A 23,644-nucleotide genomic window follows, 5' to 3' on the forward strand; every position below is an offset into this window, starting at 1 on the left:
TGAAATGCTATATATGCCATTTAAATTTCAAGCTAGAATATAAGAATAGGACAGTAGCATCAAATTTATTGTAAATTTTTAATTCAGCTTAATATTTTGAAAATCTAGTTTACGTTATATTACTGTGGGATGACCATCAGCCGGCATTCAGTTCCACTAATATACTTGGGTTTGGGTCTCAGAGTAGCAATAAGTATCTGCCGAATGTTCCTTGAAGCCCATAGTGCATATCTAACACCCTACAGAAAGGAATGTATTCGTGGTATGCCCACCGTTAACAGCAGGACCAGGAAACCCTCGGGAGGCAAGTACTCAGAGCAGGGGTAGCCGTTTTTACAACAGATTATTTTTAAATATTTTCAAATAGCATAAAATTACCTGCATTTTTATGAAGTGCTTCTTGGCAATAATATTTTGTAGTCACGTTATTCATTCTTTTCCATTTCCTGTGCTTCCCTTCACACATTCATCATTCACCAACTGAAGAAAAACAGAATATTTAGCTTAATTTCTTAGCACCAGGACTAGAGACTTCTCAGTATGACCCAGCTTTCCCACATGAGTACAAAACACTATGGGAACATTCAGACTAGATTGGAAGAGCACAGAATGAGAATGGGAAGTTCAGAGTCTAGGCTACCAAATTCTGGGCATGACCCTTGGTTCTTCTAGGTGTAGAAGTGATTGAAAGTACATGATCAGCTGTTCTCTGGGGAAACACAGCTCTTAGATTATTGTACATTTTTCTCTTCCTCATAAAGTGGATTTTTTTAATTCTTTCATTCAAGAGGGTCTGTATAGGGGAAAATTAAAATATTGTTAAAAGTAGGTTGTGATACTGAAAAAGTAGGTGGTGTTATAAAAGTATATTGTTCACTGAACCTTGACTCCATGATAGTAAACATTCGTAAATAAAAGGGCTAAAAAGCATTTATTCAATCAATCACAGAATTCTTTTGAACCAATTATTGGAAGTGGAAAAATGAATGACACCATCTTTTAATCTCGTGGTCCTTAAAGTCTAGTAGACATGTGTGTAAACAATTATAACATAGCAAAATGCTAGAGTAGGAGGTGTATAACAGAGCTGCTTCTCAGAGGTTAAAAACACAAGGTCACTATGTATTATAGGAAAACACATTTTAAAATGAACACCCTGTTCACGTGGCAGGAGTAGTAAGGGTATCATCTATGTCTGTAGTCTCTGGTTATCACTGTCAGTGTGATCGAGTCATCTCTCTTAGTGCAGGGGTCCAGATAGATTGGGGTGTCTGCAGATGAGAAAGCATGTCACATTTTTTAGGGCACAGGTCCCCATTTTTTAACTATACTTTTGGAGTTCCATGATCCATGTATCTATGGATGGTTCTGAAGATACAAAGTATAATTATGTATGTGAGACATTTGTAAAAAGGTTATTCGTAAGACCATCCTTGATCTTTGTTCGAGGATGATCTTTGTTCAAGGATTTTTTCATCCTGCTCGCCCACGGAGACTGGCTAGAAGTGCCAAAACCCCCAGTGCAGAGGAGAGCGGTTCTTAATGGCTTTTTAAAAAAGGGATGATTCTCTCATAGCTAGCCTTCTGTCAGGCCCACTCCCTTCAGCCTCCCCCTGAGTCTTCCCTGTCTAGACCCTTGGGGCCCTCTCTCCCATACCCCTAAACACTTACAGTTCCTTACCCAGCCTTCTCTCTTCTTGGTACTTTAGTTGTACATATTCCTATCTTTCCTGGCACAATTAATGCTATTTTAAATACTAACCACCTTATTTGTTAGAACTTTTTTGCGATCAATGTTGTTTCTATCCCTGGCAAGGCTGTCTCTCCCAATCCTACTGTCCTTTAGTAACATCATCATACTATGGTCTAAATTTAGGAAGGTTTTGATTTCTTTTTTTTTTTTTTTTTGTATAATGATTTTTAAAGCGTGAGATACCATCCTGTACAGTTGACCTTCTGCCGCATCTGTGGATTAAACCAACCTTGCGTGGAAAGTATTATTAATTTAAAAAAAAATGGATGATTACATCTGTACTAAACATGCCCAGACTTTTTTTCTTGCCATTATACCCTAAACAATACAGTATAACAACTGTTTACATAGCATTTAAATTATATGAGGTATTATTAGTACTCTAGAGATGATTTAAAATATACAGGAGGATGTGCACAGGTTATATGCAAATAAAATGCCATTATATGTAAGGGACTTGAGCATCTGTGGATTTTAGCATCTACTGGGGTCCTAGAACCAATCTCCCATGGATACCAAGGGACAACTGTACTTGTATTTTGAAATATGTAATAGAAAGTATTACATTTTCTATTTTATCCTCGTTTCCTCCCCCATTAGTGGATGATTTCCACTGTGAAGAAACCAGTTGAAGTTCTTGTTTATTTGTTTAACTCTGACAGTCAAACGAACATCACCAGCGTCTTGTTTTCAGCCAGTAGCAACAGCTAATTGAAGTCTTTGTCTCTGCTGTAGGAATTCATGAAGAAACTGGAAGAAAAAAGAGCTGAGCTGAATAAAGCCACCAGTATGGGAGACGCTGTTTTGGCTATCTGCCACCCTGATTCCATCACCACCATCAAACACTGGATAACCATCATCCGGGCCAGGTTTGAGGAGGTCAGTATGTCTCAGATGATCTTCAGAGGAGCAATAGCTTTGAGAGTCGGGGAGTGTGGGAAATTTCCGCAATTGAGATGCACTTAACGACAATGGGAAAATGAGACCTCTACATAGACAGTGTTCTTTAAAATACCCTTATTACATGCATTACCAGCCTCTGGAATGCACTTTTCTTTAAAAAGTTAAAGGAATTTTATAGCTCTGTCTATGGAATGTTGAAAGGCAAATATTTGGTTCACTGTATAACATTTTGTCCCACTTCCACATTTTGTCTGTTAAATAATCCAGCAGTTGAACAGTGTTTCAGAGCAGTATATACTTGTGGAGTGAATTGGTATACACAAAGCAAATTAATTCTCTAGTTAAAATCTTAGCGTTTTAAATTTTTACTCTGCTGCTACATGGAGGAAGCATACTTGATCCTTCAGAAGATGTACATTCAATTTTAAATTAGAAAGCAAAGGGAAGCCTGGGTGATGGACACACATCTTTAAATTCTACAGGTGATGAACATCAGAGAGAGGGTCTTATATCCTGCCACTAAGGGGATCTGGGAAGACTAGAAGCATTATATGGGTCTAGCTGAGGATGATCCTAATTTATATTTAAAATTTATTTATTTTATATCAATGCAATTATTTACGTAAGTTGGAGAAATTCAGAGAAATTTCTGCTTCTCTGACAGGTGCTTGCCTGGGCAAAACAACATCAGCAGAGATTGGCAAGTGCCCTGGCTGGGCTCATTGCTAAACAGGAATTGTTGGAGGCTTTGCTAGCTTGGTTGCAATGGGCTGAAACTACACTTACCGATAAGGATAAAGAAGTCATCCCCCAGGAGATCGAGGAGGTGAAAGCCCTCATTGCAGAACACCAGGTAAAATAAATATAATCCTAACCCCTGTTAGCCATCATCTCAGAGATTTTCTTTCTTTCAGTATTCTACTTCTCAAAACATTGCTTTGTGCTTGTTATTTTCACTTCTTCAAATATACTCCTCAGCTCCTTACAACTAGATTTTAAATTCTACAGCTGTCCTAAAACCTATCTTCACAGTAACCCTCTGTGACCTTCTTCTTTGTCCCCAGTGAAGTTAATAGTCATGTGTTACTCTCTCACATTGGCACCTGGCCTGCCTCTTACCTTCTACATGTCAGCTGCCCTCACCGCTTACATTTTATCCCCAGCTCTCTACTCCTCTCACTGGGCTCCCGCTTTTTGTGATCTCACCCACCCTCATGGTCTCAACTGGCACCTTGTTTTATTGCTCAGTGTTTGCACTTTCATCTGCTTCCCAACATGACCACCAGTACTCCAAATCCATCATATGTAAAAGGAAACACATCACCTTTCTTTCTGAGAAAAATTACTTCCCCTGTATATCCTACTTGTTTTTTGTTTGTTTGTTTTTTGGGGGGTTTTTTGAGACAGAGTCTCACTCTGTTGCCTGGGCTAGAGTGCCATGGCATCAGCCTAGCTCACAGCAACCCCCTGGGCTCAAGCATTCTTTCTGCCTCAACCTCCCGAGTAGCTGGGACTATAGGCATGCGCCACCATGCCCGGCTAATTTTTTCTATATATTTTTAGTTGGCCAATTAATTTCTTTCTATTTTTAGTAGAGACGGGGTCTCGATCTTGCTCAGGCTGGTTTCGAACTCCTTACCTTGAGCGATACTCTCGCCTTGGCCTCCCAGAGTGCTAGGATTACAGGCGTGAGCCACGACGCCCAGCCCTATCCTACTTGTTTAAACTCAAATGATGGGCGTCACCCTCATTCTGATTTTTGTGATTGCTTATTAGTTTGTTTAGTGCTCATTTACAAACAGAAACAATAAGTGTCAGCTCAGTCAGTTAAGCCATTCACATTGCAGTTTTCATATTTTAATAAAAGTCTAAGATATCACTGTAATAGCCCTAAGAGTCTCATGTCATGTTCCTCGTGATCAGAAGTATTGAAGTGGTCTGAGTTCTCCAGTGTGACAAATATTCCAGAAATACATTCTTTCACTTTGCACTCTGTCTGCCTCTCCTTTTTCCCATCACTTTCACAGTTTCTGCCTGTCCTTTTGCCTTTGCTATAAATTCTATGTAGGGATGTAGGGATACCTAGGCAACAACAACAATAATAATAAGCCTAAGGAGACAAGATAAGCAATGGGAAGAGAGTCAAACTTTTTAAATATAACTGTAGTAAACTTTAACCTAAATAACTTTTACCATGCTTGGAATATCTTATTTATGAGTATTTTGATATATGCACATTTAATGTGAATGCATTATGTCACTGTATATCAAAGCCATCCTACGTATTTCAAATATTTAGGTGAAATGTGCTACAGAAAAGGCCCAGGGAACACTCCCGCTAACTAGTTCCTTTGCCAAGAAATGCTAACTTAAGGATTCTTCTCGAAGGGCTTGGAAGCTAATCTTCATTGGTACACAGGTTATTTCCTTCACATGACTGCTCCCATGTGTGGTCTTCAAACTAAAACAAATTATTTGTTTTACTTTAAATTTACTGTCTTTACCAGCCATAACATTTTGCATTTGTTATACTTAAAAGTTAGTAAGTGCTGCGTATGGTAATGGTTTAGATTTTTTTCCCCTAAAGATGATTTATTCTCCGTTAGAAATAATAGCACAGTTCTTTTATCTTTTTGTTTTTAATTCATTTTAAAAGATGGTGTTCTCTGGTATACTTTTATTTAATTGACATCATTTTTTTTTTTTTTTTCATTTCAGACCTTCATGGAAGAAATGACCAGAAAACAGCCTGATGTTGATAAAGTCACCAAGACATACAAGAGGAGAGCAGCTGATCCTTCCTCATTACAATCCCACATTCCAGTATTGGATAAGGGACGAGCAGGAAGTAAGCCGTGGCCAGTTTCTTTCTTTCCAATGTAGATGGTTAAACAAGGAAGATAGTTTTCTTTTATTTTGAGTTTTTGAGTTATTGTTTGATTCTCAAAACGATAGAGCAGTGATTCTACGTGAGTGCTCTATCATAAAAGATGTTCTCGAAAGAATGCATAGGCTCAAGTATTGTAACAACTTGTTTAAAAATAAAGAAAAAGATAGGTGTATAGGTTTCTGTATTTAGCTTTATTTGTTTGAAGTGTATCTTTCAGATTAGCTAGAAGAAATTGGAAAAATCCTCAGCAAGAACAGAAATCACTCCCTTTGACATTTTTCTTTTATTATATAAATATTAATAATGTTAAAGCTGAACATAACCAAAAATGACCATGACTTGTATAAAGTTCATGACCTAATTGTTCATTAGTGACCAGCAGCCTGATAGATTTTATCCATGTTCATGTGAGTTCAGCTCTATTTACTTTCTGGGCTACGTTAATCTAATGAAATAACATTAGAAACAATAATAGCTTAGAGAAGATTTAAAAGAAGCACAATTTATATCATATGTTTTGCATATTTCTTAATTTTTCTTTTAATTAAAAAAGGAGTGATGTCAGAGCTGTTGTAATTACTGTATTGCACCAGGAGACAAAGTAACAAACTGGTTAAGAACCCTAGAGTCAGACTCCTTGGCTGTCTCCACCACTTACCAACTGGGAAACATAACTTTGGACAAATTACTGAAGCTTTCTCTGAACGTCAGTTTCCTCATCTGTAAAAGAGAGTAATTATAAAACCTCCCTGGGCTGCACTGAGAATTAAATGACTAAATGCTTATGAAGTACTTAACATACTTACAGGCATGCTTATAGGTTAAATGTTCAATAAATATTAGTTATTGATAGAAATCCCACCTTGGCCACTTAATATTCTATTGTGACCTTAGGACAGTAAATTTTTCTGGCCCACGTTTAACCATTTAGTGAGATGAGGAAAATGTATTGAAATAATTGTAAAGTTATAGAAACTTGTGAAAAACAGCCAGAAAGTGGCAGAAAACTTTAGTAAGGCAGGAAACTTGGGTAGGAGACTATGCACAGGAAACGTGCAATCTCAGTGGAAAATTGACTTGAGCAAACGCTGGGCTCCTATACCTGCACTCTCATATTTAATTGGGATTTGTAAAGCATCCTGCTCTGACTCTAATCACTGCCCAGGGTCTCTTGCCCTCACCTGCTCTCGGTTTCCGCCTTATTCTCTAAGAAGAGCAGCTGGGTTTGTTGTAAATGACTCTAAGCTCTGTCTCAATGCCCTGGGAGATTTATTTTATCTTGCCTTAACAAAGAGGAAGATCACAGCATGCTTCATTGTCATTGAAATGTCAATGAATTTTAAGCTGGAAGGGGTTTTAAGCATACATTTATTGAGAGAGCTTTTGAATATTTAAATGACCCTGTCAAGATATATGTCCCTAAATTAATGAACAGTGTGTGATCCTTAATAAGTAAAGCAGATTTGTTTTTTGTTTGTTTGTTTTCTTTTCTTTTTATTTTAAGAGTATTATAGGGGTACAAATGCTTTGGTTACATAAATTGCCTTTGCACTGCCTAGTCAGAGGTACAAGTGTGCCCATCCCCCAGGTGGGGTGCACCACATCCGTTAGCTGTGAATTTATCCATCCCCTCCTCACCCCTACCACCTGCCCAACACCGTATAAATGTTACTTTCCATGTGTGCACATTAGTGTTGATCAATTAGTACCAACTAATTGTAATGGTGAATTCCATTCTTGTGATACTTCACTTAGAAGAATGGGCTCCAGGTCCATCCAGAATAATACAATAGGTAGTCCGCCAGTATTTTTATGGCTGAGTAGTACTCCATGGTATACATATACCACATTTTATTAATTCACTCATGTATTGATGGGCACTGGGGTTGCTTCTACATCTTTGCAGGTGTGAATTGGGCTGTTATAAATGTTTGAATACAGATGTCTTTTTTATAGAATGTCTTTTTTTCCTTTGGGTAGATACTCAGTAATGGGATTGCTGGATCAAATGGTAGTTCTACTTTTAGTTCTTTGAGATATCTCCATATTACTTTCCATAGAGGTTGTACTAGTTTGCAGTCCCACCAGCAGTGTATGAGTGTTCCTATCTCGTGGCATCCACATCAACATTTGTTGTTTTGGGACTTTTTGATAAAAGCCATTCTCAGTGGAGTTAAGTGATATCTCATTGTGGTTTTGATTTGCATTTCCCTGATGATTAGAAATGTTGAGAATTTTTTCATGTTCCTTGGCCATTAGTCTGTCTTGTTTTGAAAAGTTTTTGTTCCTATCCTTTGCCTACTTTTTAATGGGGTTGTTTGATTTTTTTTTCTTGCTGATTTTCCTGAGTTCTATATAGATTCTAGTTATTAGCCCCTAATCAGATGTATAGTAATGTAAATATTTTCTCCCATTCTGTAGGTTGTCTATTTGTTTTAATGTACTTTCCTTGGCTGGGCAGAAGCTTTTTTAATTGATCAGATCCCATTTATTTGTTTTTGTTGTGGCTGTGATTGCCTTTGGGGTCTTCTTACATAAATTCTTTGCCTAGGCCGATGTGTGTAAGAGTTTTACAACATTTTCTTCTAAAATATTTACGTTTTCATGCCTTAGATTTAAGTCTGTTATCCATCAGGAGTTGATTTTCGTGAGAGGTGAAAGATGCAGATCCTGCTTCAGCATTCTAAATGTGGCTATCCAATTTCCCCAGCACCATTTATTGAATAGGGATTCTTTTCCCCAGTGTATGTTTTTCTCTGCTTTGTCAAAGATCATGGTGTTGTTTGTTTTGTTTTGTTTTGTTTTGTTTGAGACAGAGTCTCACGCTGTTGCTTGGGCTAGAGTGCTGTGGTGTCAGCCTAGCTCACAGCAACCTCAAACTCCTAGACTCAAGCAATCCTTCTGCCTCAGTCTCCTGAGTAACTGGGACTACAGGCATGTGCCATTATGCCCAGCTAATTTTTTCTATATAGTTGGCCAATTAATTTCTTTCTGTTTTTAGTAGAGATGCGGTCTCACTATTGCTCAGTCTGGTCTCAAACTCCTGACCTTGGGCAAACCAACCCGCCTTGGCCTCTCAGAGTGCTAGGATTACAGGCATGAGCCACCGCATCTGGCCTACTTTGTCAAAGATCAGATGACTAAATGAGGGTGGTTTTATATCTGGGTTCTCAGTTCTGTTCCATTGATTTATGTCTCTGTTCTTTTGTCAGTACCATGCTATTTTAGTTATTATAGCCTTGTAGTATAGCTTGAAGTCTGGTAAATTGATGCCTCCCAATTTGTTCTTTCTGCTTAAGGTTGCTTTGGCTATAAAGGGTCTTCTCTGGTTCCATACAAAGTGTAGAATTATTTTTTCTAGATCTACAAAAAATGATGTTGGTATTTTAATAGGGATTGCATTGAATCTGTAGATCATTTTGGGTAATGTAGACATTCTAACAATATTGATTCTGCCCAGTAAAAGATATTTGGACATTGACATTATGCATCATCTAAATTAGGATATTTTTACTTGTAATACTCAATAATTAAGTTGATTCAGTCTTAGCCAGGAACAAACAAGGTCAAACCTTAACACATTTCAGAACCTTGGAAACAGCCATCCTAACTAAAGTTATATTTTAACAGGAAAACGCTTCCCAGCATCAAGCCTATATCCCTCTGGATCACAGACACAAATCGAAACCAAGAATCCCAGGGTAAACTTATTGGTGAGCAAATGGCAGCAAGTCTGGCTCCTCGCATTGGAAAGAAGAAGAAAGCTCAATGATGCCTTGGACAGGCTAGAGGAGGTTAGGAAACTTATATACTCATCACTATATTGTCATTTATTCTCATTCACCATAACACATTGCCAAAATCTTGATTTTTTTTTTAAATAAGACTTTTCTGATAGTGGATAAGCAAACTCTTGCTATCTGAGTGCATGTCTTACTGCTAAAATGAATACCACAAGTATATATACGGTTTTGTGGAAAACTAATGTATGGGATTTGGATTTAGGGAATCAATAAGGTAAAAAACGATTATATTTTAATAATTAGAAACTGATTCCTTAAGAAAAGATCTAACTTGGCATAATGTTTGCTGGTGGTACTACCTGGTAAATATAATCATTTATAATTCAGATCTTTTAATTATATGTATCTTATGACCTAAGATTCATAATTGTAGATTCCAAAATTTTGGGAAATTTTTAGAAGTCTAGGGAGCTAAGAGAGGCTAATAGTACAGAGCTGGGGAGAGAGCGAGGGCTTGGGTGAGTGCTATTGAGCTGGGCCCCTGCTACTTCCAGGGAGTGTGACTAGTGGCAGTACTTTGGGGCAGACTGCCTTTGTGACGGGCATTAATCAGAAATTTTCAGCTTAAGTTTTTAGGAGTTTTATTTGCAAAGAAAAATCAGTGATGGTAATGTAACAAATTTTAAAGAAAAACTGTTTCTGAGTCCCCTTTGCAAGATCATACCTTTTATTTTGAAATGGGAAAGATGCATGTATTACCTTGAAAGTCATTTAAAGAATTTTATTCATATAGTACAAGATATAATTTGAGCACAGAATTAACCCAAATACCCTCTCTCCTTTCTAGCTGAGGGAGTTTGCTAACTTCGATTTTGATATCTGGCGCAAAAAATACATGCGGTGGATGAATCACAAGAAATCTCGAGTGATGGACTTCTTCAGGAGAATTGATAAAGACCAGGATGGGAAAATCACACGACAGGAGTTTATTGATGGAATTCTTTCTTCAAGTAAGTCCCAAGAGAGGTGACTGTAACTGATGTAGTTTTTAAAGAAAATAAGCATAGTTTAAAATTGTGGGGCCACAATTTTATTTGTGTTACTAATACAGTGTTGTCTTGAAAGTTGGTGAGGAAGCCACCACCCAAAGTGTCTTTGGTAAAATTAATGGCTCTGGAGTCAGGCACACTTACTAATTGTGCAACCACAGACATGTTCCTTCACTACAGTGACAGTGTCCTCATTAGTAGTAAAGTCAATTATATATGATTCTTTAGTTTTTGTGTTGCCTAGCATGTAATTGGAAGTCAATAAATGCAAGCCCTTTTCTTTGTCATTCTAATTCACATTCTGATCTAACATTGTCATTAATAGGAAATCAGAACTCTATAAAAACCCTTAAGATATTGGTCATCTTCTTGTTTGATTGTTCAGTGATTTTTGTATGTGATTTTCCTGACAGCTATTACTAGGCATCATTCTTAAAGTAGATTTCATATTAATTATTCTATCAGTAGTAGTTGAGCCATATAAAATTGCTGATACTGAACGGTTTTCAACCTGTAAAAGCAACATTTTCATATGAGTCACCCAAATAGTAATTACAGATAAATTTGGATCACATGTATAGCTACCATTCAGTTTTTTAGAGAGGATTTTAACATATTCGATCACCCTGATAATTTAACCAGCCACACCAAGATTAAAGTGTGCTGTCAAGAATGTCTTGAGGCAGAATGAACAAGTTAGACTACTTACTCTTGTTTTGAAAATTTTAGAGTTTCCAACCAGTCGCCTGGAGATGAGTGCAGTTGCAGACATCTTTGACAGAGATGGTGATGGATATATTGACTATTATGAATTTGTAGCAGCTCTTCACCCAAATAAAGATGCGTATAAACCTATCACGGATGCTGACAAAATCGAAGATGAGGTACTCATTAGCTTTCCACTGCCTATGACAATAATAGTGTGTTCTGCCAGGATATCATGCACAGTTCATGCAACCATTTTGTTTATTTCCACTTTAGTTGTTGTGTCAAAGTTTTAAGGATTCCACTATGTAATATTAACATTAAAGTGAATATTTCATCATTGTTTTTGGCAGGTGACAAGGCAGGTAGCTAAGTGTAAATGTGCAAAACGATTTCAAGTTGAACAGATTGGTGATAACAAGTACAGGGTAAGTTTTCAAAATAACTTTGTCGTTCCTTTAAAGCATACAGATTGAAATTTGTATACAATTTGATCTGCATTATTTTCCAGGAATCCTCATTATTTATTTTACCTTATATCAAAATTTAATGGTATATGTTCCTCCCAGCTTTTATCATTTTAAATTATATAAAGGTAGCCTGCATTTTGTACATTAGGATATATATCTTTGACATTTACAACATGTACATTACTTTGAAGAAGAAAACTATTTACAAGAAAACACTCAAATCTCATGTATTTAGGTTGTTTCATATTACTTCATAATATATTTTATTATGATTTAGAGGTAAGTTTTCAGATTTCTAACAACAAAGCTCTTCTAAACCGGAACATAGAGTTAAAAATCTTGACTCATTTTTATAAATATGACAAAGAGGCAATGTTTATTCTACTTGTGCAGTAGTAATTTTTGTTCTTATTCAAAATCTCAATTAACTTAGTTCAACCTCTTCAAAACAGAAGAACAGTGTGACTTCACCACTCTCCCCTATTTTTTTTTCCTCTTTTTCGGAACATCTCGTATCTGTAGTAGCTAGACAGGATATGTGCTGAGTTTCCCTAATACAGTGTGTTACTTGTAAATGCAACATTATTCATTTTTATATTTGTATGCTTCTGTATTGAAAAATATTCATCTATATATTCAAATTTTTAACTTAAATTTTGAAAATCCTACGATTTTCAAAAAAAAAAAATCCATAGAGAAAATTTTCTGATTATTTGGTTGGAAATTGGGACAACTGGGTGCTTGCACATCTCTAAACTAGATACTACATCCAGAAGCCCAGAGTGTGAATATGTGTGTGTGTATGTTCTAGAGTCATATAGGAAGTTTCCTGTTGAACTAATTGTGTCTTTCTTCCATTTTTCATTTTTGTTTTATCAGTTCTTCCTGGGAAATCAGGTATAAACCAGTGGAATGTATTCTCAAGTTCCTGATGACTTTTTTTTTTTTTTTAACTTTAATTCATAGTCATTAAAGCTTGCCATGGCCAATCTTCCCCATGCTGTCTCCCTAGCTACTACGTTGTTGGTTGGCGTGGTGTCTCTGTAAACGCTATAAAGGGTCCTTGATCCAGGATTCCTTTTTGCCTTGTGTCTCAAAGGAGGAGATTACTTTTAAGCAAACCAGATAATGAATGGTAGCTTGGCTACCATGTTTCAAATGCAATTTTCAATTCCCATTTTTGAGTAACACTGTTAGCATAGATGTTACGCAAATACTCATTGGAATACAAAGTTGATTCCTCCACACATCTCTGTGTAGCCTCATGGGTGTTTGACTATTCAGGACTTATGGTGTACAGGTAGCAGAGGATGACCAGCATCCGGCAGTTATACAGGAAGACAGAGTACTGGGACATCTCCTTGGCACTCAGCCATGAGTAACTCGTTCTCTCCACAGCAACTATTTTCCACTCGTTCTAAATCATTGATTTAGGGCTTTTGCATCCTCTAAGTAGAAGTGTTAACCCTGCAGGTTTTAAGTGATGTCATTCCTTTTGAGGAAAGTTATCACATTTAACTTAGAGAAAATGTTAAAGTCACATTTTATGCCATCTTGACCAAATGTTTATATTGACATTTGAGGTAGTATAAACTGTCTAGTGGCACTGCATCATGATCAGAATTTTGAAACTAAAGACAAGAAATACTGTTTTGACTTTAACATGTTCAAGGAGAAGATTCTTTTTACTATATGCTTTTGGAAAGAATCATGGTATCTACAGTACCTGACTCTATCTATTAGATACTACTCTGCCACTTCATTTTTAAGCCATAGTATATCTCAAGTTTCAAATTATCCATTACTCCCATTTATTGCAAGCAAATAATTTATTTAAAATAGAAATACTTGGTTACTTTGAATAGATTTCTTTTAAAACTTTCATTAGTTATATTGCAATACATAACATGTTACTTTTTCATTTTTGTTATTTTCTGAGTCAGCAAATGGAATGGCCTCGTTTATTTGTGGAGAGGAGGAGAGAAATATTTGCCTCAAAAGGTTTTATTCACTGAAAGCACAAATAGCAATATTACTCTATTTATTATTGTCTCACGATTTGCCTACTGGGAAGATTAGGGAAATTCTGAAGACAATGTTAGCTGTATTGAGAGGAGAATGCCCTCTTAAAATAAAATTGAAAATTATTCACATTTATTGGAATTGAAATATCATCTGTGTAAAGTACTTTCAGTTACTTCCTTCACACTTCTGTTTAGAGCACAATCTTGGGCCGAAATTATCTGGTTCCTTAAGGGTAATTTTCTTTAAATCCCCTTCTTTCCCTTTGCTTATGAGCAGCACCAAATTTTTTTCTAACAAAATAAATATATCTTTGTATTTTTAAATTTTCATTTAAATTTCAGGAACAGTTTCAATTATAGGAAAGTCTGAGTCTCAATGTTTTAAGGTCAGATGTAGAAATAGCGATTTAACAAGGTTTGGTGGAAAACACGAGTTCCTACTGGTGCATTTCACGTGCTTTCTAGGTCCTTCTGAGTTTGAGGATCCGGAGTGGAACTTGGTTGGATCTGATTTAGGGTTCTCTTCCTGAAATTCAATGGCAAAACTTACTGAAAAGTAATAGACTGTTGCTACTTTAGAGTTCTCCGTTTATCCATCATGACTTTAACAACACAAAGTCACGGTTGCGTGTTTTACCTGCTTTAAAGAGAATCTATTTATGTTGAATTGACTGCTCATTTTGCTTCATTAATCTTCTGGGTTTGGCAACCATGAAATTCAGTCTGGTAGTTTTTATGAGTTGGACATGAGCCTATTAGAAATGATTTAAAAGTATAAAATCATTTCTCACAGGCTTTCAAAACAAATAAAGCTACGATTAGGAACTACCTGTAGTCTAGAAATTTATTCAGGACTTGGAGAATTTTTAGCATATCCAGGTGATTGGTGCGATCCATTGAAAGGGTGAGAGGAGGATGATGGCTTGTCAGGATCAATAGTTACAGTACCAACAGCTGTGGGAGAAGCCCTTTTAGATGTGGAAGCTGCGTCATTAATAATGTGTCCGTGGCCATTCTAATATTACAGTAATCCGAAATGGCATGTTAATGCAGCCTTTAACAGATTGGTTTACCAGATCATTAGGGATGCAAAAGTTTTCGTTGACTGTGAAATTTTTTATTAGTCATACTCATTTACGATTTTATTCTCTGTAAGTCAAAACTGCTCTTAGAGGAAACAAAATGAGCTTATGGCGATTTCTCCCATGTATTTTAGTGGAAAACAGTTTTAATGTAAAAGGTAGTTTTAATGAAGAGGAATCAAAGGGTATTAAATTTTCCTTAGAGTCATCTTATTGTATAAGATGGACCAGTATAAGCCCTGGCCCAGTGGACCAGTGTTTATTTTCATGGCTGTGTTTAATTTCTAGAAACATTTGAAAATTACTACCTTACTAATATTGTTTCTACCACAAGAAAGAAAAATAATTTTTAGACCAGAGCTTCAATATTATACTTGATAACCTTTGTAATCTTTTTCCAAACTGTTTCTTTGGGGCTAAAAATCAGCATGCAGCAGTCTAACGCAGATCATTACAAACCCCCTTTTCTGAGATTTTACTAATCGCTATGAACTAAGCAAGAAATTAGAGTCGGTTGCTTAAGCTACTGCAGATTGCACATCATTGTGTAGTTTAGAATTATTACTGACAATTAGAGGTGATTTCTGTCTTCACTGCACAGTTTGGAGACTCCCAGCAACTGCGCCTGGTTCGGATCCTGCGAAGTACTGTGATGGTTCGTGTTGGAGGTGGATGGATGGCACTGGATGAGTTCTTAGTGAAAAATGATCCTTGCAGGGGTAAGGAGATGCTTCTGGCAAGATAACAGCGTCATTACAGCATAGCGATTTTGTAGTACTTCCCAGCATCAAAAACATACTGGGCATAATTTTGGTCATTTATTCCAATAGTGAATGTTTCACATTGGTCTGTCAGCCTAAAGTTCCCAGAGAACTTGTGGCAATCATGTAAAACCATGTTTTCTCATTGTTTTTTTTTTCTTCTTTTTTTTCTTTTTTTTACTTCTTCTGGATAAATATGAGACAGGTGAGCCAGGAAACACTAGCGGGGATTTTTCTTAGTGAGACCCTCTGCGATTTTCAAAACAATGACACCAACCCTGGAAAGTATTTTGTCCATCATTAAATAACAAAGTAAAATGAAAGAAAATTGAGGTCATGAAGCCTGAAAATACTGGATAGTAAAAGTTTAAAAGTCCAAGCTTTTATGAAATGAAGGGGAGTTGAGGAAAACACTACTTAAACATTTTAAAAGTAATATTCAACTAAGTTGACTCTTACTTTGAAGTTGCAGAATAGAACAATAAAAATACAAACATGCAACACTATAGCTCTTTCCATATCTACTAGCCCAAGCGTCCTAGGTTAGCTTTTCATTTTCCTGTCTTCTGATCCTACAGTCAATTTTTGAAATCTTAGTTGATTTATTAATACATTACAAGTGGTCACGTGATTGCAGTTTCTAATTAGGTGCCGTCTACCCAGTAGATCCATTTTTCTACCTTTGGAAAAAAACAAACAGTAAAATTGTTATGATTTTCTTTAACCTGCGAACTAATTTTAATCCCTTTAAACAAACGAACAACAAATGTTTGTGCCAGTGCTACCTATTTAGCCTACCACGTGGGAGGCCAGGGTTCCTCCAGCAGGGCCTTTTAGTTTTGGTGATGGTGTCACCACCTGGTATACCCAAGTCACAGTCAGCAGGCCTCTCTGCCAAAGCCACCAGGGGTTATTATACAACCTTATGCAGTAGCCCTGCTCTCTGCTGGCCAAAGAAGTAAAGTAAGACCGATTTCATTTTATATTTTGAAAATAATGCAGCCTAGGGTGAATTGCAGTTCCATTTATGAAATGAAGAAATTAGAATGTGTAGCATTCTTGGGTTGCTTAGGAAACTTAGCGTGACTGTGGCACAATCTTCCAGGTACATTTTTCTAATTGAGTCAAACCTTTGATTGCTTCTTTTCCTGATGCGACTTTTCTTCTAAAATGTGTGCTAAAGGCCGGATCTGAGCACCCTTTGCATTTTCAACTACTGTACTTTGTTTCTTCTGCTGCTAACAGTATTCTTTAATGTGACTGGTATCCTGTGTCATTTTTTCTAGTTCATCATCATGGGAGTAAAATGTTACGTTCGGAATCAAACTCTTCAATTACTACTACTCAGCCTACTATAGGTTGGCAACCCCTCTCTTTGCCTCTCCCCTCTTTCCTTTTCTCTTTCCTACTTTTACATTCTTGCTTTAATCATTTGTTTTAAAGTAACACGCTTCATCCATCGCGTATGGCTAAACTCATATCCAACTGAGCTGGTGCTTCCAAATTTAAATTCTGAAAATTTGGCACACTTTGGGGTGTGTTGCGAAGGCAGGTGTTATGTAAGTGATCGAACACATGCTAACACGTTGCTCATCGGGTTCTTGTGGAGTGTTCTCCGTGTGCATATGTGTTCGTATGAGTGCTGCATCACTGATTACCCCCCGGATCCTTGGGTCTGGTGTTTTGTTATTGCATGTTGGTAAAACAGTTTCTCAAGGCACAAAATAAAAACACTAGCTGCCTCATTTAAGTGAAAAAAATCTGGAAGTTTATATGTTGTCATATAACTAACAAGCCATCTGTCATTCCGTGTAATTCTGTCGTTTAATTAATCCCACTATTAAAATACTGCCATTCTCCTGAACCTCAAGAGTACATGCAAAAGACACAGTCCCTGCCTTACCGGCTTGTCTTCTCAGTGTGGTCGAAGGGAAGTGAAACCATGTGGGCATCAGTAGCTGGTGGATTAACAGTATTTTAGCATGAGCTTTCCATTTTCATGCTGACACTTTCTTTAATAGTGGTTATTCTTGCTGGTGTCTAGTGTTAGAATAAGCACACTTTTTTTTTTCCCCTTGCCCAACTCACTTGTATCCAAAAGGAATGCATTGTAAAGGAATGCATTTAACTTTTTGTTATGCTGAGTTGGAGTTGGCATGGCAAAAAGATGTTCTTGAAACTCTCAGCGTGATCTCTGGTGCCAGGTGGTTGCTCTTCTCATCAACGATTGAGTACCTCTTCTTTTCCTTCTTTTCTTCACATGCATTGTTGCGTTGTGTGTAATCCAGCCAAAGGAAGGACGAACATGGAACTGCGCGAGAAGTTCATTTTAGCAGATGGCGCCAGTCAGGGCATGGCTGCTTTCCGACCCCGGGGCCGAAGATCCCGGCCTTCGTCTCGAGGAGCTTCCCCCAACAGATCAGCCTCTGTGTCCAGTCAGGCTGGGCAGGTGGCCTCCCCACAGGTCCCTGCCACCAGCACACCCAAGGTAGGACTTGGGGATAAAATCTGTTCCTCCCCCTACACAGTCTTCGTTCTAGGTATACGTTTGAATTTTTTATTTAGGTCCCTGGAATTTGTAGGACCAGCTGTCTCCCTTTGTGTCCCTTCTCACAATTTGGGAAATGAAGGAATTAAAAAAAAAAAGTATATATATATATATATATGCTTTTGCCTAGTGGCCCCTATACAGATGGTCTGTATAGGGGCTTTGCTATCTTTCAGATTTTTTTTTTAAGCTGCTTTTATTTTATTTATTTATTTATTTATTTTGGTGTTCATGATTTACCATCAGATCTTTCCACTTATTTTTAATTATTATTATTATTATTATTCCTACCGTGAAATGTGACTCTTTGCTATGAATGATCTCTTTCTGTGGCTTTGTTTTTTATCTGCTGTCCTTTACATTTGATTTGCCATTGTTCCATACAGATTCTCCATCCTTTAACACGCAATTATGGTAAACCATGGTTGACAAACAGCAAAATGTCAACTCCTTGTAAACCTGCAGAGAGCTCAGACTTTCCCGTGCCATCCGCAGAGGTATTGTAAGGCCCCAGAGTCTAGTCTTAACAGTGTTCTTTAATTGAAACTATCACCCACTAACATCGCTTCACCACCACTCCCTTAATGTGGGTACCTCTGATAATACTACTATGTATATCTTTTCGTAGACCTCTGTAAAATAAGAACCAACCTGGCAGTTCTTGGAAGACATGAAAATAAGGGGTTAACAGTAAAGACAGTTTATAGCTTTTGGAACAGTGTCAGCCTGACTATAGTCACACACCTAGAGGCACTATACCGCCTTTGTTTTTTGGTTCTCACTCTATTCTACCTTTATCTCTTGGGAGAGTAAAATACAAGGGATTATATCCAGACCTAAGTAGAATTTCTTTTAAAGCTCATGGTATGCTTTTGCTACTAGATATGCTTTGGGCAGAAAATCCCTTTAGATGGGAGTAAGAGGCAGTACTATTTGCAAGAGAATCGCTTAAACTAAAAGAATGTGTATTGGGTGGTCGCTGTGGGCGTGGTTCTTCTGAATTACAGTTATATTCATTTCTACCCGAAAACACTAGGTGGGTACGACATAAGCTGTCAGTTAGTGCCAGGTGGTCAGTGAGGTGAGCTTAGATGTGCAGAAAGCTATCTGTCATTTTTAAAAAGTAATGTATCTTTTGTAGGTTTTAATAACTAATATCACTTAAGCATGCTCCAGCTTTCTAATATGGCGTGATACATGGGAATAAAATATCTAGGTGATACACAATTTACCAAGACTAACTCATAGATCGTTTACATTCAACTGAGAGTCAACCACGTATCTGTTAAAGAAACTTCTCTGTGAAATGACAAACATAGGCACCAAACAGATATCACCTATTTGATTAGAATTATAGTAATTAGGGTGAAAAAAAGTCCCTAAGTACGTTTTCCTTGAAATTAAGGAGGTATTATTTCATTTTAAGGATCAAGAATGTAACTTAACAGCCCGGAACCTTGTATAAAATGCAATGTAATAACTTTACGTAGCCCCTCATGCTTTCCAAACACTTTATCTATTACATAATCCTCACGTCGGTAATAAGCAGTAGTCAGGGAAGAGTTCCTTATTTTCATGACTCCATGGAAATCCCATTGCTGATAAGTAGGGTAATTAGGACCAAAGCAACCCATTCTTCAGAATTTCCTTATTTCTTTCTCTTCATTCCCCCAAGCCCATCATTTCCACCCCTTCCCACCAAGTGGGCAATGTTAGTATCATGCCTTACATCTAGAGACTTCTGTCATTTCTCACAGATCTGCCCTAGCAATAAACTTAGAAAGGTTTAAAGAATCTCAAGTGACATATTAATATTTCTTTTAAATGTTTAGGGCTATGATGCTATGTTAGTTGAAGTTTTTAAATAGTAGAAACTCCCCCAAATTAAAGACAAAGTGTGTTGACTAATGGAAAACTATGTTTCATTTCAAAAAAACCTCATAAAATGAAAACCAATCAACCACGCAAACAAAAACAAAACAGTTTGTTTCTATGAAAGGGTCTGTGACAATAACATAAAAACCGTCAGGGCATTCTGAGAAGGATGATTTTGGTCTTTCAGGGTAATGCTACTTTGAATGATTTGTTTCATAATTTACGAGTTCTCACTCCCTTCTAGACTGTTGGGATTCTTTTTAAGGTAGGAATTTAACTAGATAATGTTGTCAGATCTTGGGCCAGCAGGCCCTAATTTTTCACATTTGTAGAAAGGATATGAGTTAAGTGAATGTGAGGATAATTGTGGTTATGAATATGAAAGGATTTTGAAAACTTGAGCATTTTATGTACACACATCACACATAAATACTATATACCTAAGTATATGTATAGTATATATATATAGCTGAATGATATGAATATTAATATTAATAAATGTAACTTTGATGTATCAAAAGATCTTCCATATGCTTTATTAAACATTTTAAACTATCTAATAAAGGTAAAATTAATTGTTAAAATATGCACACATCTAATTTGTATAGATTCGTTTTCTCCAAATAGACCCCTGGCTCTATTCATTGAGTGTTCATTGAAGAATATTCCATCCCTTATATTCCTCCAGAGATCTATTTGTCTTTTGACTTTGGGGAGAATTTTCAAAATGTTTTAGTGATCAGGAAAAAAATGCAGTGATTTTAGCCTTATAATAAAATCTCATAGTTATGATTGTTTACACATGTTTTACAAAATCCTATAGGATTTTAAAAGAATTTTTCCCAAATGTTGCCCTAGGAATCTTGATTCTAAAGACTATACAAGGTGATAGAGCCAAGAAGTGAAGTGATATGGTGCCGAGATATAAAAAAAAAGTCTTTTTGTTTTTTTTCTTTTTGCAGTTTAGTCTCTCTAAATCATGGTTGTCCAGGTGTTACTTATTTACTTGTCATTCTATCTCTGTTTATGTCTGCCTACTTCCTTAAAAGCACTGGAGGCAGCAGAATATCCAAACACAATTCTTCATTACCCCTGTGCCCTCCCTACACCATGCAATCACCATCGTTTTGGCAAAACTTTCTTGACTCTGTAACATTCGCTGACCGTCTGAAAGATACTAACGTACTCACTGTTTAATTTGTCTTTCATTCTTTGCCATCATTTTCGTACTCCAACGGGAATCTCCATTTTGTGTTTTCTCTCTAACCATCAACTAATTTTCTTTGGAAAGTTTCCTTTGAATTTTTAGAGAGAATAAGAAATTAGGGGAGAAAAGCAATTGAGAACCTCGTGCCCTGTTTAATTGAAAAGTTCCTCCCCCTTCACTTCCTGGAGAGGTCTAGCAGAGGGTTTCCACCCATTTGTAAAGAAGTGGTGTTGGTGGAATATCATGGCACAGGAGCAATATGTTGAAATGTGTTGTCACTGGTTAAATACAGGGAACACCAATACAAGGAAGCAAGCTTCGGCTCCCAGGATATTTATCAGGGAAAAGCTTCCACTCTGGGGAGGACAGTGGCTTGATAACAACTGCGGCTGCCAGAGTCCGAACACAATTTGCTGGTGAGTATGGTGGATTTCTTTTTTTTTTTTTTTAAATGCTTTTTGCAGCATCTGAAGATTAAAGTCCCTTCCCCCGCCCCCTCATTGGGGAAGAAATTACAAATTGCACTACTGTATTCTTTTAAAATGGCATGTAGTCCCTGTCCTCCAGGAAAGGTAGGAGATAAATGAGTCATGGTAGCAAGTGACCAAAAGAATCCCTCTTGGAAAGTACCAAAGAAAGATGGAAGAATTATTGTCAAACAGAAGAAAAAACACAACGGTACTCTACCCCTTCAAGGTGGAAGGTCTTCAAGGTGGAAGGTACCACTTCTGCCTGTTTAAAGATTGCACAGGCAGGTCCCTGTTTTGAGTGGTTGGAAAAGCTCAGCCACACTGAGCCTTACACCAATGCACCTCCCATTTTTTTCACAGAACAGTGAACTTACTAACCCCTGGGTTCTGAGCTCAGCAAGAATGAAGCTTCTTTAAAATCTCAAGTCTTATATTTCAAATTCCTACATTCTTGGAGTTACCTGTTGTCGGGCAAGATTTACACCTAAAAGTTTGCTCCTTGATTGGACTGCACCCATCCCTGGGTACACAGGCTAAACTTTAGAAAGCATAAATCTTAAATGATGGGTACATTCCTTACTATTCCTTATGTCTGTTTGTAATAAATGGAATCCCATTGTAAGTGAGGTGAGCCCAGACTTACCTTTTGTATGTAAATCTAGCCTTTGCCATATCATGTCTACTTAAGAGTAAAGCTACCTACCTTTGCACAAACAAGGAAAGGCCAGAAATCCACAAGTATTTTCTTAGTAGCTACTGGGTGTCAGGGGAAAATGTTGAGATTAAAGGTGGCATCGGGTTTCAAAAATCAGTTGCGGATGGACCCAATCATAAGGGTGACCCATGCCTGCCTTGTGTCCTCAGATTCCAAGAAGACTCCCAGCCGGCCAGGAAGTCGAGCCGGAAGCAAAGCTGGCAGCAGGGCCAGCAGCCGCCGGGGCAGTGACGCGTCAGACTTTGACATTTCAGAAATCCAGTCCGTGTGCTCAGACGTGGAGACTGTCCCCCAGACGCACAGACCTACGCCCCGAGCAGGTTCTCGGCCACCCACAGCCAAGCCTTCCAAAATCCCCACGCCGCAGAGGAAATCACCTGCCAGCAAATTGGACAAGTCCTCCAAGAGATAGTGCAATTGGTTCCACCAAGATTCTTCCTCGAGCATTTATTATTTAAGTCTGAACAATGTAAAATATGATGTAGAAATTCTTGTGAAATATTGTAAGAGGCGAGTTTAAAATTCTGCAGATGGCCTTATCTGTGTATTTGTCTTTTTATTTTATCTGTATAAATTTTTTTTTTTTTTGGTCAGATATTCTGGGGTTACAGTCACATCGTATGTGAGGGGGAAGAGAGAATTTAACGTGCACTAACATTTCTGCACTGTAACGTGTAGAGCACACACTAAGATCAGTTACTGTACCTACAGGTAAGTCTACATCCTCTCGGACAACCCACAGCACTACGTGGATCGCTAACGTGAAGGATACCTCATGACATTTTTTTTTTCCTCCCTTTTATGGAAACTCTGCAAAGCTGAAAGACACACACAGGAGATATATTTTATGATTTACTTGTAAACTAAAAGACACAAGACAGAAAGACAGACACATCTACACACAATTCTTCAAGCAGTATCTGACAGAGAACTCACAGGAAGTTCCTTCAAGCGCTTGCCAGGACTCTGATCTTCAAGTACCTTGCAGCATTTCTGTGCCATTGCTCTCAGTGAGGCCAGAGGCATCCTGGATATTAGACCTATTATACTGTAAGAATATTATTATAAAGTGCATTCATCTACATGTGAGGTTTTCTTTTGCTTGAGTGGACAGTAGCACCTGTATCATTGAACTCATTTTGTATCAAAGCAATTTTGCTTGCAGAAAGCTATGAAATAAAATATGTCCCTTAACTGCATTGCTACGGAATTAATTTTTTTTTTCCCCAGGGAAAATTAGTGTATTTTTTTATGAGCAAATATCAATTTGGAGTGACCAAAAGATACTTAAAAATGGGTTTATTTTGATTTTCTCATCTGAAATAATCATGTTCTGGTATTATATCTATCTATATTTAATAAATATATACATTTTAATTTATTATGTATACTCACATACTATAGAAAGATTAGCATTTAATAAAACATATTCACTTGAATACATGGAAT

The 23,644-nt window shown here is 37.2% G+C and overlaps 1 protein-coding gene across 26 annotated transcripts in view; it reads left to right on the top strand.

The window, feature by feature from the left end:
• DST (dystonin) overlaps positions 1 to 23,394 on the top strand; it is a 462,173-nt gene extending 438,779 nt beyond the window's left edge. For 12 of the 26 annotated variants that reach the window (XM_076003259.1, XM_076003260.1, XM_076003270.1 and 9 more), the window contains 14 exons: positions 2,489 to 2,632; positions 3,321 to 3,509; positions 5,375 to 5,504; positions 9,177 to 9,340; positions 10,137 to 10,299; positions 11,068 to 11,222; positions 11,397 to 11,471; positions 12,393 to 12,410; positions 15,221 to 15,338; positions 16,667 to 16,738; positions 17,669 to 17,868; positions 18,315 to 18,425; positions 21,303 to 21,426; positions 22,345 to 23,394. In XM_076003259.1, coding sequence (XP_075859374.1) covers positions 2,489 to 2,632; positions 3,321 to 3,509; positions 5,375 to 5,504; positions 9,177 to 9,340; positions 10,137 to 10,299; positions 11,068 to 11,222; positions 11,397 to 11,471; positions 12,393 to 12,410; positions 15,221 to 15,338; positions 16,667 to 16,738; positions 17,669 to 17,868; positions 18,315 to 18,425; positions 21,303 to 21,426; positions 22,345 to 22,607 — 1,926 coding nt within the window. In that variant the 3' untranslated portion in view covers positions 22,608 to 23,394. The remainder of the gene's footprint in view (positions 1 to 2,488; positions 2,633 to 3,320; positions 3,510 to 5,374; positions 5,505 to 9,176; positions 9,341 to 10,136; positions 10,300 to 11,067; positions 11,223 to 11,396; positions 11,472 to 12,392; positions 12,411 to 15,220; positions 15,339 to 16,666; positions 16,739 to 17,668; positions 17,869 to 18,314; positions 18,426 to 21,302; positions 21,427 to 22,344) is intronic. The other 14 variants (XM_020287134.2, XM_076003264.1, XM_076003279.1 and 11 more) reach the window with 5 other exon arrangements.
• Positions 23,395 to 23,644: the final 250 nt, after the last annotated feature.

Source organism: Microcebus murinus, chromosome 5 (genome assembly GCF_040939455.1).
Source record: "Microcebus murinus isolate Inina chromosome 5, M.murinus_Inina_mat1.0, whole genome shotgun sequence".
Taxonomy (NCBI): Eukaryota; Metazoa; Chordata; class Mammalia; order Primates; family Cheirogaleidae; genus Microcebus; species Microcebus murinus.